Below are 16,336 nucleotides of genomic sequence, written 5' to 3' on the forward strand. Positions count from 1 at the left end.
TACAGTTAATGCATAGTGCATTAAAAATAGTTGTGCAAAAATGCTTTGCGTTTCATTATAGACTCTGTGTCAACATCAGTTTAAATTAAACTTATGAACTTTAATCAGAGGAATGCCTTGATTTCCAATGACTTTCCCTTTAGAATTTTAAGCAGTGACGGATTATACATGCTCCGGGGGAATCTCATTGTTAACCAGAAATCTCTGGGAAAGACCAGCAAGAGTCTGGCTCAGCCTGCCAGTCAGATTGACTGAGAGTAGCCAGCAATGACCAGAGCAGCAGGTTGCAGCCAGAATAAAGTCCAGCTGCAGTGGAATGCATTATCTGACTGATTTATGACTGAACTGAGTGAAACTTTAAAAGCATTTAATATTTGTTTCGGTCTCTTTTTCAGGGGCAAAATGGACCTATAATGGTAAGTAGACCCTTCACTTATTTATTTATTTATTTAAATAAAATAACCATTGTTGCAATTCAAAATATTTAATATAAGAATGGCTTTCCATACAGATAGATAGATAGATAGATAGATAGATAGATAGATAGATAGATAGATAGATAGATAGATAGATAGATAGATAGATAGATAGATAGATAGATAGATAGATAGATGGATGGATGGATCGATGGATCAATGGATGTATATATAGGTAGTTAAATATATGCACCAATGTATCAATATATAGATATAAACAGCAGTAACTATATAACTAAATTACTGTAAGTCTCATGCTTGCTAAGGCTGCATTTATTTGTTTAAAAATACAGTAAAAACAGTAATATTGTGAAACATTACAATTTAAATAAGTTTTCTTTTATTATATTTACAAAATGTAATTTAGTTGTATAGTTCTAATAACAATGTAATTTTTATTATTATTATTTTTTGACAACTGCATTTTGAATTCGATTTTAAATTAGTCAAATTAGATGAATTGCGTACTGTAATTTTTGATCAATTCAACGTGTCCTTGCTTAATAGAAGTTTTAATATCACTGAACTTCTGAATAGTTTTACTAAAACTTTTTAATGCATAAAAAATGCCACAAATAGACTTCTGTGAACCGTTCTGTTTTAATGAAGCAAAGGAATCATTGAATCGTTTTTTTATTTGATATTCATTCAAACTCAAACTGACACCCTGAAATTAATCGAACCAAATCTTACGCCATTTTCACTACTGAGAGATTGTATCAAAGACTCCTTTAAATCAAAAAGTTGACTAAAAATGTATATGAAATATTGATCATGTTTATTTCATCCCATCAAATGCAAGATGCAGGAATCATGAAACTTTTAGCTTAGGTTATCACTTAACTGTAAGTAATTGAGTTGTAATGCATTCTCTTACAATGACCATATGGAGTCGTTTTCACCACAGTAGAAAAGCCTGTGGCAGTGTTCTGCTCTATTGCCTGCACCTAGGGAATCAAACAGGCTTCTGGTTACCATCCGCATGAGTCAAGACTATTCCTAGGCTTTTTCACCGTCATCTCTAACAATCCCAGTTTGCCATACCAGTGTGCACATGGAGACCCCCTGGCAGCCATGAATGAGGTATCAAAGAACATGTTGCTCCTGGAAAATGGGATCTCGTGGTGCAAAGATGACCCCGTTTTGACCCCTATTGGCTCTCACGGCTCTCATGTCATCCCACCCAGCTCTCTCCTCATGCCGCTGTCACTCATGTGTTCTCACTGACTTTGCAAGGAGACTTGTTGAATCATTGAGTAACACAGAATTGAATTACACACTTTTATGTAATTACATTACATGTCTTGTTTTGATGTATTTTATGGCTGCTTTGAAGATATAAGGCGACTTAAGGGACCTCGACTTCAAAACAGAGCTGTTATAATGGCTTTATTTTGGGAGGAGATTGTTCGTCTAATTGCTTGGCTGTGAAATTTCATAGCTCCCTATACTTAGGAAAGAACAATGCATAATATTATTCTGTCTTTGTGTGTGGCACATTGCAATTTACAAGCTGAATCTCTTCTGTCCCTTCAGTTAAACTTGTGAAATAATTTTCACTTCTGCGTGCAAATTTACAGTGCCTACAAAGTCTGACTACCTTGTAATGTGCTGTATTTAGGCTCGTAGACTAAAAATTTTAGACAATGTGATTATCAAACCAACTACCCTCATTAAGCAAATTGCTAAGTTTAGTTGCTACTAAAACTAGATCTTTGTATTTTCTGAAGAAAACATGAGTGGTACTCATGCAGAAGTCAGACACTAATGGGGCAGTTGTGGCCTAATGCATAGAGAGTTGGACTTGTAACCCGAAGGTTCGAGTCTCGGGTCCGGCAGGGATTGTAGGTGGGGGGAGTGAATAACCAACACTCTCTCCACCCTCAAAACCACGACTGAGGTGAGACCCTTGAGCAAGGCACCGAACCCCCAACTGCTCCCCGGGTGCCGTAGCATTAGCTGCCCACTGCTCTGGGTGTATGTTCACTACTGTGTGTACACTTGGATGGGTTAAATGCAGAGCACAAATTCCGAGTATGGGTCACCATACTTGGCCACACACCACTTCCCTTTCCTTTTCCTTTCCTAAAGTGTTTTGAGTGTTCTAAGAAGTTGAATACTGGTCTGAGTGGCCCAAAATGTAAGTTTTGCCCATTAAAATGTTAATGTATATATTTTGAGATGCGGACAATGTGACAATTGAGTGAAGTGTCCAACTGGCTGCTGTTTGAAATACCATGATGAATAGCTCAACGAGAAACACTGCAGTGCTTGTGCTGCTGTGTAGATGTTATCATGCCCATCAGACAGAGCTCAGATGAGTGTTGTCCTTTGTGCCGGCTAACACTGAGAGCTTTTGACATTCTGAGCCTGAATTAATTCCGCTGAGTCAAGGCCGTTTTCAATCATGTACAGGGAAATAATTTAATTTCATTTATTTAATCAGGGACAATGTACATTAATAACACATACAATATGTAAAATGCACCAGATTTAGCCAACACTGGCTAATTTTCATCCGTAGTCCCTTTTGGCAGGTTGATGTTAAGGACAGGAAGAAAATATAAGCAAAATATTAATACACCAAATTAAGAACAAGAAGAAAATTTGAGAGAAGAAAAAAGAATAAACCAAGAATATTAAAACAAAATTACAGACTACCATACCATATCCATAAATCACTGTAAATGATCACGATTTTGATGGGTCAATAGCCATATTCTCAGCTTTTTCGAGAAACCACAGTGTCCTGTTAAATTCTTTCAGCTCCACAGGGAGTCTATTCCACTCATGTGTTCTTCTAAAAGCAAAAGATAATTGACCAAAGGTAGTTCTTCTTAATGGCACATTACAATCACCTCTAATACCGGCATGTGTATATCTTCCTGTTATCTGATGTATGTAATCCTTAAAAACAGGTGGAGCAAAACCGTTTAAGATCTAAAAATAAGTATCAAATCAGCAAATTGAATCAAATGTTCCCAACTCATAAAAACTGTTAATGAATAACTTATTTTAATAAAAGGGCAATACCACTAAGGGATAGTTCACCCAAAAAGGAAAATTCTGTCATTAATTTATCATGGTTCCAAACCCATAAGACCTTTGTTCATCTTTGAAACACAAAATATGATATTTTTTTATGACATTTGGGAGCTTTTTGACCCTGCATAGACAGCAATGCAACTGACATATTCAAGGCTCAGAAAGGTAGTTAGGACTTAAAATAGTCCATGTGACTTCAGTGATTCAACAGTTATGTCGTGAAACTCTTGTGAACGCACATCGAAGACTGACACAGAAGAGAATAAATTGTTGAATAAAGTTGTTATTTTTGTTTTCTTTGGACACAAAACTTATTCTTGTTACTTTAACATTACGGTTGAACCACTGATGTCACATGGACCATTTTAACGATGTCCTTACTTCCTTTTTGGGCCTTGAACATGTCAGTTCTGTTGCTGTCTATGCAGGGTCAGAAAGCTCTCGGATTTCATCAAAAATATCTTAATTTGTGTTCCGAAGATGAACGAAGGTCTTACAGGTTTGGAACAACATGAGGGTGAGTAATTAATGACAGAATTTAAATTTTTGAGTGAATTACCCCTTTAAATTAAGGCCTTTGTTGCAAATAGCCACATGACCTCAGCTTCAAACAGTTCATTGTGTTAATGTCCAACACATCCAGACCAGAGAGCTGCAGATCTTTTACTCTAGTGGTCTGCTCATTATGACTGCATAGCAATTATGATTTAGGGTTATGAACCTCTTAGGGCTGGCTACAGGCATCTGATGTGATTATGATGGAGAGGCTAGTCCAGATTAGAAATGAACTGAGCAGTGAGTAATTACAACCGCAAGGGAGGAACATGTTAAGTTACTAAAAGAAACACTGTGTTGAAGTCTCGCCGTTACGGCAGTCCAGAAAACAAAAGCTGCTCACAAAATCATGATCATCATTGACAAAGAATACACAAGCCCTTAATGTGATGCTTTAAGCCCACAGCAACAGGAAACCACTTTTACTGCCACTGTTTCAGTAGCAGAAAACAATGTCAATTGCTTTTAAAAAGCCTAGTAATTATTATTTTAATTCAAAACTTCTCCATATTATTCAAAAATGACCCTTTTCCGTACCCTCTTCTCTACAATGCACTAGAAATGTCTCTTAGACAAATTTATACTCTGTTGGAATGACTTCGAAGCCTCCCCCAAAGCAAAACATTATCTTTTATTGTTGGGTGTGGTATTCATGAAGGGCATTCATTTTGTAAGGCAGTGTTCTGTGACCGCTGACCTTAGCCTGTGTCTTAGCAAAACTTTAATGTAGTCCAATTCTGGCCACATCAAATGTTGAAACGTACACCGCCAGATAAGAAATGGTCACTTCGTTAACCACAGCTTTTTTTTTTACTTTTGCTTTCAGGACCTGATGGAGAACATAATTGGTCCAGCAACTACCCATTTTGTGGAGGAGCATTCCAGTCACCCATCGACTTCCAAACACAGCTGCTGAGATATGATCCAAACTTGCCGCCCATCCAGGTCCAAAACTACAACCTGTCGACCAATGAACAGCTTACGCTCAGCAACAACGGACACTCTGGTTGGTGCAGTATGATTATAGAGCACTTTGTTTTTTAAAGACGACTAATAACTATTGTCACATTACGTACCTTTTAAACGTACATTTTTAGATATTACATTTCATATTGTAATGTCTGAGCGAAAACATAGACCTTTCTTTCACTACAATAGATTAAAGGATTTGTGGTTGTTAAACTAATGAGACCGTGCGTCACACATAAAGGTAAAATAGTCTTTCTTCTCAAGCTTAATTTCTAGGTCAATGTGGAGAAAATGATAGAAGGATCTATTTTGCATGTCTGCCATAGCAATTTCCCATAATCACCAGCTTATTATGATAAAACAAACCTGTTTGTATTTTAGTCTGGAAAATATGGCAAAGTTGTGATTCAAGGGAACGTCTTAAACAACATCACAAGTGCTACTTTTCTAGGTAATAGGTATTTTCGGCTATATTTTTGGTCAAAAGACCATTAAACTGACTGAAGTTGTTCCATCTACCATTTCGCGACTGTGATTGTTTACTTAAGACACTCTTTTAATTTATCCACTCTCACTCCAAAGAGCCATGTCTGGTCCGAAAGAGAGAGAAATGTATAGTTAACTACAGCAAGTGTGCATTGCTACCACAGAGGTCCTGCCACGAGGATGAATACTGATGAGGTTTCCTGATAGTGTACCACTGTGTTTGGGGTTTCAGAGCCATTTCAGACTTAGTCTGGAAAAAGTTAGACAGGATTATTAGTTGAAAAGCTTGCAGAATTTGTCAAATGGAAATCTCGATATGCCTCTCAAAATCACCCCTAAGTCATCCAAGATGTTCATGTCTACCTTTCTTCAGTCGAAAGAAATGAATGTTTTTGAGGACACATTTTAAGATTGTTTTCCAAATAGTGGACTTCAATGGGATCCAGTGGGTTGAAAGTCCAAATTGCATTTTCAATGCAGCTTCAAAAGGCTCTACACGATCCCAGCTGAGGAATCTTATCTAGCGAAACGGATCAGTAAAAATGTATATACTTTTTAACCACAAATGCTCATCTTGTGCTAGCTCGATTCATGCATTACACAGTTATGTTGGAAAGGTCACACGTGATGTAGGCAGAAGTACCGATCCGGTGTTTACAAGCAAACGTGCAAAGAAAGTCAAACACCCTGTACAAAAAAGGTAAAAGAACGATGTCAGGTGAACTAATCCTTGAAATATTTAACTTTCTGCTGCGGACACTGGAAATCATATGGCTTGTTGAGGAAGCTTGTGATATTACTTGTAGCAGTAGCCAGATTTAAGATTTGTATGCCTGACAAACTAAACCCAGGAAAAAAAACATAGTTTTACATTGACTTGGGGCATTGTCTCTTTTGACTCAGCAAAACATTTCCTCGTGCAGATTTTGCATCAGGTTGCATCGATGCATTCACACAATAGACCTTTTTTGTCTCGCAAGTGACCTTAAAAGTGAAATGCATGATTTCTTTCCTTTGTACCCACAGTGCAGTTGTCTTTGCCATCTCACATGTACATCTCCAGCCTCCCTCACAGATATTCAGCAGCTCAGCTCCACTTCCACTGGGGCTCTTCCAATCTGCTGACTGGATCAGAACACACTGTTAATGGCAGACGGTTTGCTGGAGAGGTGAAGTAAATATGTACACGCACACCCCGAAGAGGATACCTCGTCCATTACTGTGAACACCTTTAGTGCAGGATCAAACTGCTTTCGATTGCATAAGCCCATTATAGAGGATTTGAAAAGAAACCTGAAGTCAGGACTCAACAGTGCATGATGCAATGTTCAGTAACATGTATGGAGGTGTCCCAAATAATAATCACTCTATCTTGGTTTATCACTTTAGGACAAGGAAAATGCCTGCACAGTTTGTGTTCATAGAACATGCATAAATGTTCTCCCAAAGATAGGATTTATAGTCATTGTGGCTTTGTAGTTCAGACCTCTGCCCTTTTATATTTGCCTGTTTCCCCTCCTTCCAGAGGCCAGAGGGCGCATGCATGTCGACAATTGCTATTGCAATATAGATTGATTGATTGATTGATTGGTTGGTTGATTGATTGATTGATTGATTTACTTAAGATTGTTCTTTAAAGCCAAGTTTTTTCTGTTGTATCCAGATGCATGTAGTGCACTTCAATTCTGACAAATACCCCAACATCTCAATGGCAGTGGACAAGCATGATGGACTGGCTGTGCTGGGAGTTTTCATTGAGGTGAGTCCAGACCTCAAACCACTGCGACTGATGTGGTGCAGTGGTTAAGGCTCAGGGTTGATGCTTGGAAGTTTGCTGGTTTTATTCTCGCAAGAACTGAGCAATGAGCCATCACCACAAGGCATTTAACTCTCGATAATTTAGGGTGATTTTCCCTGTAATAAGTTCTTGTAATAAGTGCTTAAAAGTCACATCAACAAATTTTCCAGCATAACTCTTATTTTCTAATGAATCAGTGTTTTATATTATTTAGATTGGAGAGTTCAACCCTGCTTTCGACAAATTCTTCAAATACATGAATGGGATAAAGTACAGAGGTACGTTACTTTCATATAGTTTCAAATATCTATAATTGGTATGTGCACAACACAAGTATGCTAACACTCTCCTATTGCTAACCTGTGAACTGACAGATCAGAAAATACAGGTCCCAGCATTTAACATCCATGCGCTGCTACCAGCCCATTTGGATGAGTATTACCGCTATGATGGTTCTCTGACCACACCGCCTTGCTATCCCAGTGTACTATGGACCATGTTTAGGAGACCGGTTACCATTTCAAGAAAACAGGTATTTCACAAAAATAGGTACTTGATGTGTCAACAGTTATGCTTTGCTTTCGAGAAAAGGTGGTTTAGTAGAAATCAAATCAGGCAACTGTTATTAAATATACACTTCATCTGCACTGCAAGCTAATCAGCTTGTTAGTATGATCAAGTAGGTCTATAATACCTGGGGCAAAGCTATCTATTAGCAGCAGACATGATTCACATGTTGCTTGGAAAAAAGTTTATTTCGTCAGAATACACAGCTACTTTTGAACGGTTGTCAGTAGCTGTAGTCCATGTGGTTATGGCATAAATGTAAACACCTTACTAGCCAAACCTTGATTCTTTGTGTGTGACTTGCAACTATGAGGCAATAGTCTCAGCTGTCTATATTGTGTGTAGTAATGTTACTGTTGTGTCTTTACAGTTTTTGTCATTGGCCACAGCTCTGTATGCTTCTTATGCCCAAGAGTCTACTACTGTGCCACTTCACGCAAATTTCAGGAAACCACAACTCGCAGACAACAGAGTGGTACTGGTTTCCTTCAAGGATGGTAAGTAGTGTCTAGATTGCAATTTGATTTTGCATGATATGGCCAGGAAACCTAAGTGTTCAAATATCTGCTGCAATGCTTGAATAGAAACTTTATATAATGAGTGCCATGGTTTCCTATCAAAGAATTGATATGAATATGAACTTTCAAGTTGGCTTTGTCTCTCTTTCGACATCTGCCCAAGGCCTCCATTTATGCACTGTTACCTTTTTTCCTGAATGAAAGACCTTTGCTGCTGCAGGCTCCTTCGAAACAAATGCTGGGTTTTAAATTAGATGCTTCAACTGGCATAAATCTTTCCCTCTGAACCTGGTTTTAGAGTTGGTGCACCACAGAGTTTACTTCTAAATGTCAGGCATTTTGTTGCTATGAGAGAAGTCTGGGTTTGCTGTCATTACCGAAGGCTTGTGATCTGCTTCAGTCTTGCTGTTTGCTAACATCCTTGCATAAAGGCTAAATTCATCGATACCACTTGCTGCGTTCTTTACTGCATGGCAATGTTTCTTAAGAAGCTAAATTATGGAGAAGAAAGCTCGGTCTTTCATTTTTCCTTCCAGCCCCTGCACTAGTAAAGTTTTACCCTAGCAGTCCTGCATTGCAATGCTAAGCTTGAACACCTCTCTACATTGTGTCTGGTGCAGGACTGCATGGTATTCTTTCAGCGGCGTCTCCCTTTCAGAGGAAGCAAGTCATCCAGAAGCTTCTGGTGGGCGACCTTGCGGATTTGGCTGACGAGGGACTATACAAACTTCTGCCAAAGTTGAGTTCCCAACCGGGAAAGGATAAGAAGTTGAAGAAGACCAAGAAGCAGGGACACTGGAGCCAAGCAACTCAGAAAGAGCAATGGTCAAAGAACAAGGTGCAAAGCAATACTGGCTACTCCTCTTCCATTGGGAAGAACACACCAACACCGTGGTATATGGGAGCATTTGATACGGATAAAGGGATTTGCTTTGTATCCCTGGAGGAGAATGTTGTGCACAAACTCGAGAGATACCATGCAAAGGGTCTGATGGTTGAAGCTCTGAGGGAGGTTGTCTTCCCGGAGTTGAACCTCAGGAGTTACTTGCACTGCCAGTCTGATCTAGACCTTCAGACCATAAGAAAACTCATACAAGGAAGATCTCGGGACGAAGCCGCCGAGCTCGAACAATCACTGGCTGAAGCCATGCTGAAGAAGATGAGGAGGCAAATCAACCAGCATAGAAACCTAAACATGAAAACCACCATAGGGCATGCTCAAGCCACAATCCCGAAGGACTTCAACTCAGCCTTGACTCACCACAGACCTCAACGTGTTGAATGGGAAGATTAGACCCACCAAGGGCCACGGAACTCCCGAGGGCCTAAATTTCTGCAGTTTGCTGTCACGCACAATATTCATATAGTCAAGTCAGCTCCTAAGGCTAGCATGTCATTTGAGTAATATTTATTTAGTTGGATGGTACCCCTCTAACACTGTCTCTGAGACTCAGACAGTCTCAAACTAGTTTTGCTTTTGCAGTAGATGAAATGACTTGTTGAGCAAATAGTGTTCATGATATGTTACGCCGCTGGTTATGAAAACTTTGTAGTTACTCTCCATCTGGCTTTTGCTAGATGGATGTCGACAGGACCACAAAATGTCCAGCCTTCAAGATCCAGATTAACTATCTAATGATTAGTCTAGACTAAAAACTGGTCTGTTTTAAGCATTAACGACATTTTTGTGGGCGAATACTGCTCAAAAATTTTTAATTATGATATGCAATGCGCAAAAAGATAGAAGACCATCATGGTGAGGGCATATTTTTACATTTTATTGGGAAAAGTTGAGCAGTAATTGTATTCTGTGGTTGAAAAGAGTCAAGCGCAAATTAAAAGGGACAAAGTGGCAAAATCAGCACTTAAAGTATTTTAACATTCTCAAGTTCTCGAATGCTGTGTGGTACTGTTTTTTGGGTATGATCTGAACCCAGAGAGACAGCAGACAGCGTGATCCTTTTTTTGGACACTGACTCAGATTTTGGTCTATAAAATTCTTTGTGAAATGTCTAGATCATGGATTGTAAAATAAAAGCATAACGTTAATTAAAAATGTATCACTTTTTCCACTTGTAAAGGACAAACATGTCCCTGTTTATATTCTAAATTGTTTACAGAAGTGATGTCTGAATATTATAAAGTGCAATGGTGAAAGTTTATATTTGTATTTGTATTGAGTTAAAAGAATATCAGAATCTTTGGAGCTTGTATGATCCGCAGTAATACATTTTCTGATTTTATCCACAAATTCTGCCATCATTTACTTACCATCATGTCATTCCAAACCTGTTTGTCTTTTTTCTTCTGCCGAGCATAGAATATATATATTTTTTGTCCCAACAATGGAAGTCAATGGTGTCCAATTTTGTTTTGGACCCCATTGACTTTCATTATATGAACAAAAACTGTTAAAACACTAATATATCTATTAATATATCTTGTGTGTGTGTGTTTTTTTTTCTTGAATAATCCCACATCATTTGTATGTGCAATATATACACAAAACTTTCCTCTCAATTCATAGTTTTCTTCTCTTTCCTTCAAGGAGACTTTACTTGGATGAGCTGGGGTATGTTATAGTAAAACAAGCAGTTGTGTGTGCATGTGTGTTTGTGATGTCAGGCACTTTCTCACCCCTGGCTAACAGACGTGACGTCTTATGTTATGACACTCATGCGAGGCGATGAGCTGGTGGCCATGCGGTGATGTGCAGCTGCAGTGTTGCGTCACCACTGTCTTTGGCCACAACATAATTGCTGTTGACATAAGATTGAACATATGGAGAGGGCATGTTTGTGCGCTTAGCATGACTTTAGGACCTTATCATTGACGTATCTATGGTTTAGTTCTAATTGTAGTGTTGCAGTATACCCTATACATGTGCATGCGTGTCTCATTTGACACCACTGTTTTTTTGTTAAAACATGTGTAATCATTGCCACATTTGTGTATTTTTGTGCATTATGTCACTTATGCAACATTAGTGTGTGATTACTGCTAATCATATTGAGAACTGCTAACCAAAGAAGCTAATCTGGGCTTTTTTGAGGAGTTACTATTTATTTTGAACTTCTGTTGAGTCAACATGAAATCAGAATTTCCCCAAAACTTTCTTCATGCATTCACATGCGTGATTCATAAGTGAACATTAATGCAAAAAAACTTTCATCCACTTTTCATAATTCAGCCATTCCCAATTGATACAATCAAGTCTTGCATTTTTGTCTTGTTGAATATCTTGTTTCACTCTGAAATCCATCACATTATGGAAAAATGGGTTGCAAATGCCATTTCATGTTGACTTTAATGTCACTGACTTTAATTTGATGCAAAAAAAATATTTTAAACCAGGTTGTGATCATATTCTTTATATATTACATGAAAAATGGCACTTTGTAAACTTAAATGTACAAAGTCATACAAAACAAATACAAGGCATGCTGCATTAAAAACACAGTTGAGACTATTTAAACATGCTGATAATTATGAGGTTAATTCTCCTTTCAGGTATTCTAGCAACAATAATAGTGGCCTCTATGCTAGGACTGCTACTGGTCATTACACTGGTTTGGTGTCTTTTGAGAAAAAGGTAAGTGTTAAATTCACCCCAAAATTAAAAAGAAATGTGGTCACGTATCAAAATGGTCAAATTTATTAGAAAAATCAAACTCATTTTAATAGGAATCAGTGCAATGAGGACTTTTACTCGAGGGCAAAAGATGTCCCCGTGCAGATTTCATAAGAGGTTAAAGTTGGTCACTAGATTTTGCCGCTTTGACCATCAAAAAACTGCTTAGTTTGAAAGTGACTGTGCTTCATATATCGCTACACTGTTGACAATAGACAATGGACATTCTTGCCCACAAAATTTAAATATATGACAGCACCTTATTTTAGTCATGCAAATTTCCTGTGAATTTTGTGTGAGCTGTGCTTCATACATTGCAGCACTGTTGACAATAGACCTTTTTCCCCTGAAAAATTTGTAATCATTTGTAATAATGCAACTGGACCAAACACTGTCTTTTGCACAAAAGCCAAGAACTCATTTTCCTTGCAAACAAGTCTGTCTACCACATAACTTTCTCTTGTTAGATATTTTAAAACACAGATGTAACAACAAAAGTACAAGGAGTTTTATTAAATATTTCAGCAAAGAACTCTGGAAACCATTGCCATGAACTCCTTGCCACTATAGTAAATTGTCAACTACGTCTAATGAAATTCATGCCTCTTTTATGAATTTATATGTCGATCTCTTTTGAAGCCATACAAATTGAGTGAATTGTAAATAATTTATTCACTATTTGTGAAGATCGCATGCCATAAAAAAGTACAATGTAATGTAACGGCACTGTAAAAACCCCATCAGAATTAACCAACATTAATTTAGGGAGCTTCAGGAACATACCAGTTGGATAAGTCATCTTCAGTATAGGAAGATGGTTGAAAATGTTGGTTGAAATCCAACTACACAGTGATTGTTTTAACATGATCTGTACATAATCTGACAGTTTTATTCCCACATTGATTTATTAGTATTTGTCAGGACACAGACTAGGAGACACAGAGGTGAATCAAACAGGGAACTTTATTGAGTGTCAGATGTGCAAGGAGTTACGTGAAGGCTGATCCGTGGAATTGAGTGCAGGTAGGCAGGCTAGCCGGTGCCAGGGAAGGAATGGTGGGCACGAGGAGGAATCCAGGGAGCGGTGGAGCACAGGAGCGGTGGAGATCGGGAGCGGTGGAGAATCATCAGGATATCTGAGGTAACAGAGTCACACAGGTAAGTTTAGAGGGTCTGGCTTTGTTCCTGTAGTGAACGGTAGACCGGACGATCAGTGAGTGAGTGGAGCGTGGCTTTATGGGTGGCTTGATTGGGGATTGGCAGGTGCAGGTGATCCAAACACAGGTGATTGTGATCGTGGGTAAGTGGTGGCTGATAACTGCGGTGACTGAGGTGACTGGGACTCACTGACATTACCCCCCCCCCCAGGGGCAGCTCCTGACGCCCTTACACGACGGCCACGGCCTCTGGGTGCGGGACGATTGGGGTGACTCCGATGGAACTCCTCCAGAAGTAAGGGATCCAGGATATCATCCCGGGCCACCCAGGATCTTTCCTCTGGTCCGTAACCTTCCCAATCCACCAGGTACTCGGGCCGGGCGCCCTGTCGCCGCGAGTCCAGGATCTCACGGACCAGATAGACTTTGGCCCCGTCTATCATCTCCGGAGGGGGAGGCGCGTCCGGTGCGGTGGGTCCTGTGGTGGAAGGAGAGAAGGGTTTGAGGAGTGAGACGTGGAAAGTGGGATGAATGCGGTACCTTGGGGGGAGCTGGAGTTGGTAGGTAACGTCATTAACCTGCCTCTGCACTTCGAAGGGACCTATGTAGCGGGGACTCAGCTTTTTGCAGGGCAGACGGAGGCTGAGGTTGCGGGTGGACAGCCAGAGCCGATCGCCTGGCCGATATAGTGGGGTGTCTGACCGTCGAGCGTCTGCGAAGTGTTTGTGCCTCCGCACTGCCCGTTGGAGATGGATGTGCGCCGAGTCCCACACCCTCTCGCTCTCTCGGAACCAGTAGTCCACAGCTGGAACCTCAGAGGGCTCTTCCGGCCAGGGGAAGAGCGGGGGCTGGAAGCCGAGTATGCACTGGAATGGTGTTAGTGCGGTGGTGGATTGACGGAGGGAATTCTGGGCATACTCTGCCCAGGGGAGGAATCGGCTCCAGCTGTGCTGATCGGAAGAGCAGTATGACCGGAGGTACCGTCCGAGCTCCTGGATCTTTCGCTCAGTCTGGCCGTTGGTCTGGGGATGGTACCCCGAGGACAAGCTGACAGTTACCCCAAGTAGACGGAAAAAGGCCTTTCAGACCCGCGAGATGAACTGAGGACCCCGGTCTGACACTATGTCCTCAGGTAGGCCGTAATTTCGGAACACGTGGTGGAAGAGACTTTCTGCAGTCTCGAGTGCCGTGGGCAGACCCTTGAGGGGGATGAATTTGCAGGCCTTGGAGCACCGGTCCACAACCACAAGCACACATGTGTGCCCTTCGGAATCCGGGAGGTCAGTGACAAAATCCACTCCTATATGTGACCAGGGTCTCTGGGGAACTGGTAGGGGTACTAGCTTGCCTGCGGGGAGATGATGAGGAGACTTTGACATGGCACAGACTGAGCAACCTCGGACATACCTGCTGACATCCTCGGTCATACTGGGCCACCAGTACCGAGTCTGCAGGAGCGAGAGGGTTCGCTGGCTGCCTGGGTGTCCAGAGCCCGGCACTTCATGAACTGAGCCCAGAAGGGTTAAACGTTGGGAAGGAGGGACATAGGTCTTCCCTTCTGGGCCTCCTTGTGGAGCGGGTTCGGTGAGGGTGGCGTCATGAAGGTGTTCTGTGAGGTCCCACTGTATGGGACTGACGACTAGGGCTGGAGGGAGAATGGGCTCGGGTTCTACAGGTGTGTCAGGGGCATGTAAGCGGGAGAGTGCGTCAGCCTAGGGATTCTGGCTTCCGGGGCGGTAGGTGATGGTGAAGGAGAAACGGGTGAAGAACAGAGCCCAGCGGGCTTGACGGGGGTTAAGGCGTTTAGCATCTCGTAAGTATTGAAGGTTCTTGTGGTCAGTTATTACAGTGAAGGGAGAGAGGCACTCGCAGAGGCAGGAGGGAGGCGCGAATGGTGTTGACCAGCTCCTAAGGCCGGGGTTCCATGACACGCTGCTGTCCTGGTCCGGTCTTCTGTCAGGACACAGACTAGGAGACACAGAGGTGAATCAAACAGGGAACTTTATTGAGTGTCAGATGTGCAAGGAGTTACGTGAAGGCTGATCCGTGGAACTGAGTGCAGGTAGGCAGGCTAGCCGGTGCCCAGGAAGGAATGGTGGGCACGAGGAGGAATCCAGGGAGCGGTGGAGATCGAGAGCGGTGGAGAATCTTCGGGATATCTGAGGTAACAGAGTCACACAGGTAAGTTTTGAGGGTCTGGCTTTGTTCCTGTAGTGAATGGTAGACCGGACGATCAGTGAGTGAGTGGAGCGTGGCTTTATGGGTGGCTTGATTGGGGATCGACAGGTGCAGGGGATCAGAACACAGGTGATTGTGATCGTGGGTAAGTGGTGGCTGATGACTGCGGTGACTGAGGTGACTGGGACTCACTGACAGTATCCTTCATTAAGCTAAAGGTGCGGTCACATTTACCATTGCTCTGCGAAGAATCTGCATGATCAGGATTTTGAGGTGAGGGCAAAAAAGTTGCTAGCAAAAATTTGCTTGTGTTGAAGTCGGTCACACTGACTAAGAGAAAGCTGCTTGGTTCGACAATGACTTGTGTTAAAAGGATAGTTCACCCAAAAATGAAAATTACCCCATGGTTTACTCACCCTCAAGCCATCCTAGGTGTATATGACTTTCTTCTTTCAAACGAATGCAATCAGAGTTATATTAAAAAATGTTCCGGCTCTACCAAGCTTTATAATGGCAGTGAAAGGGGTTGAAGTCCTATAAAAGTGCATCCATCCATCCATCATAAAAGTGCTTCACACGGCTCCGAGGGGTTAATAAAGGCCTTCTAAAACGAATTGATGCACTTTTGTAAGAAAAATATCCATATTTAACACCTTATAGCCCTAATCTCTAGCTTCCACTTACTGTCGTATGCACGTTCACGAGAGAGTGGCGATCCAGCGGATGACGATTTTTCTTACACAAACGCATCGATTCACTTCAGAATGCCTTTATTAACCCCCTGGATCCGTGTGGAGCACTTTTTATGATGGATGGATGCAGTTTTTTGGACTTCAAATTCTTTATTTTTTTAATATAATATTTTTTTATATAACTCAGATTGTATTCATCTGAAAAAAGGAAGTCATATACACCTAGGATGGCTTGAGGGTGAGTAAATCACGGGGAAATTTTCA

The 16,336-nt window shown here is 41.1% G+C and overlaps 1 protein-coding gene across 1 annotated transcript; it reads left to right on the forward strand.

Moving 5' to 3' along the window:
* Positions 1–168: 168 nt before the first annotated feature.
* Positions 169–9,708, forward strand: ca12 (carbonic anhydrase XII; the record flags this gene model as incomplete). The annotated part of the gene is made up of 8 exons (XM_079414440.1): positions 169–241; positions 4,903–5,082; positions 6,558–6,700; positions 7,195–7,290; positions 7,544–7,607; positions 7,704–7,861; positions 8,267–8,393; positions 9,035–9,708. The coding sequence occupies 8 exons, from the start codon at positions 169–171 to the stop codon at positions 9,706–9,708; spliced, it is 1,515 nt and encodes a 504-aa protein (XP_079270566.1).
* Between the last annotated feature and the right edge of the window lie 6,628 nt (positions 9,709–16,336).

This window comes from Barbus barbus, assembly GCF_936440315.1.
Source record: "Barbus barbus genome assembly, chromosome: 50".
NCBI classification, from domain to species: domain Eukaryota; kingdom Metazoa; phylum Chordata; class Actinopteri; order Cypriniformes; family Cyprinidae; genus Barbus; species Barbus barbus.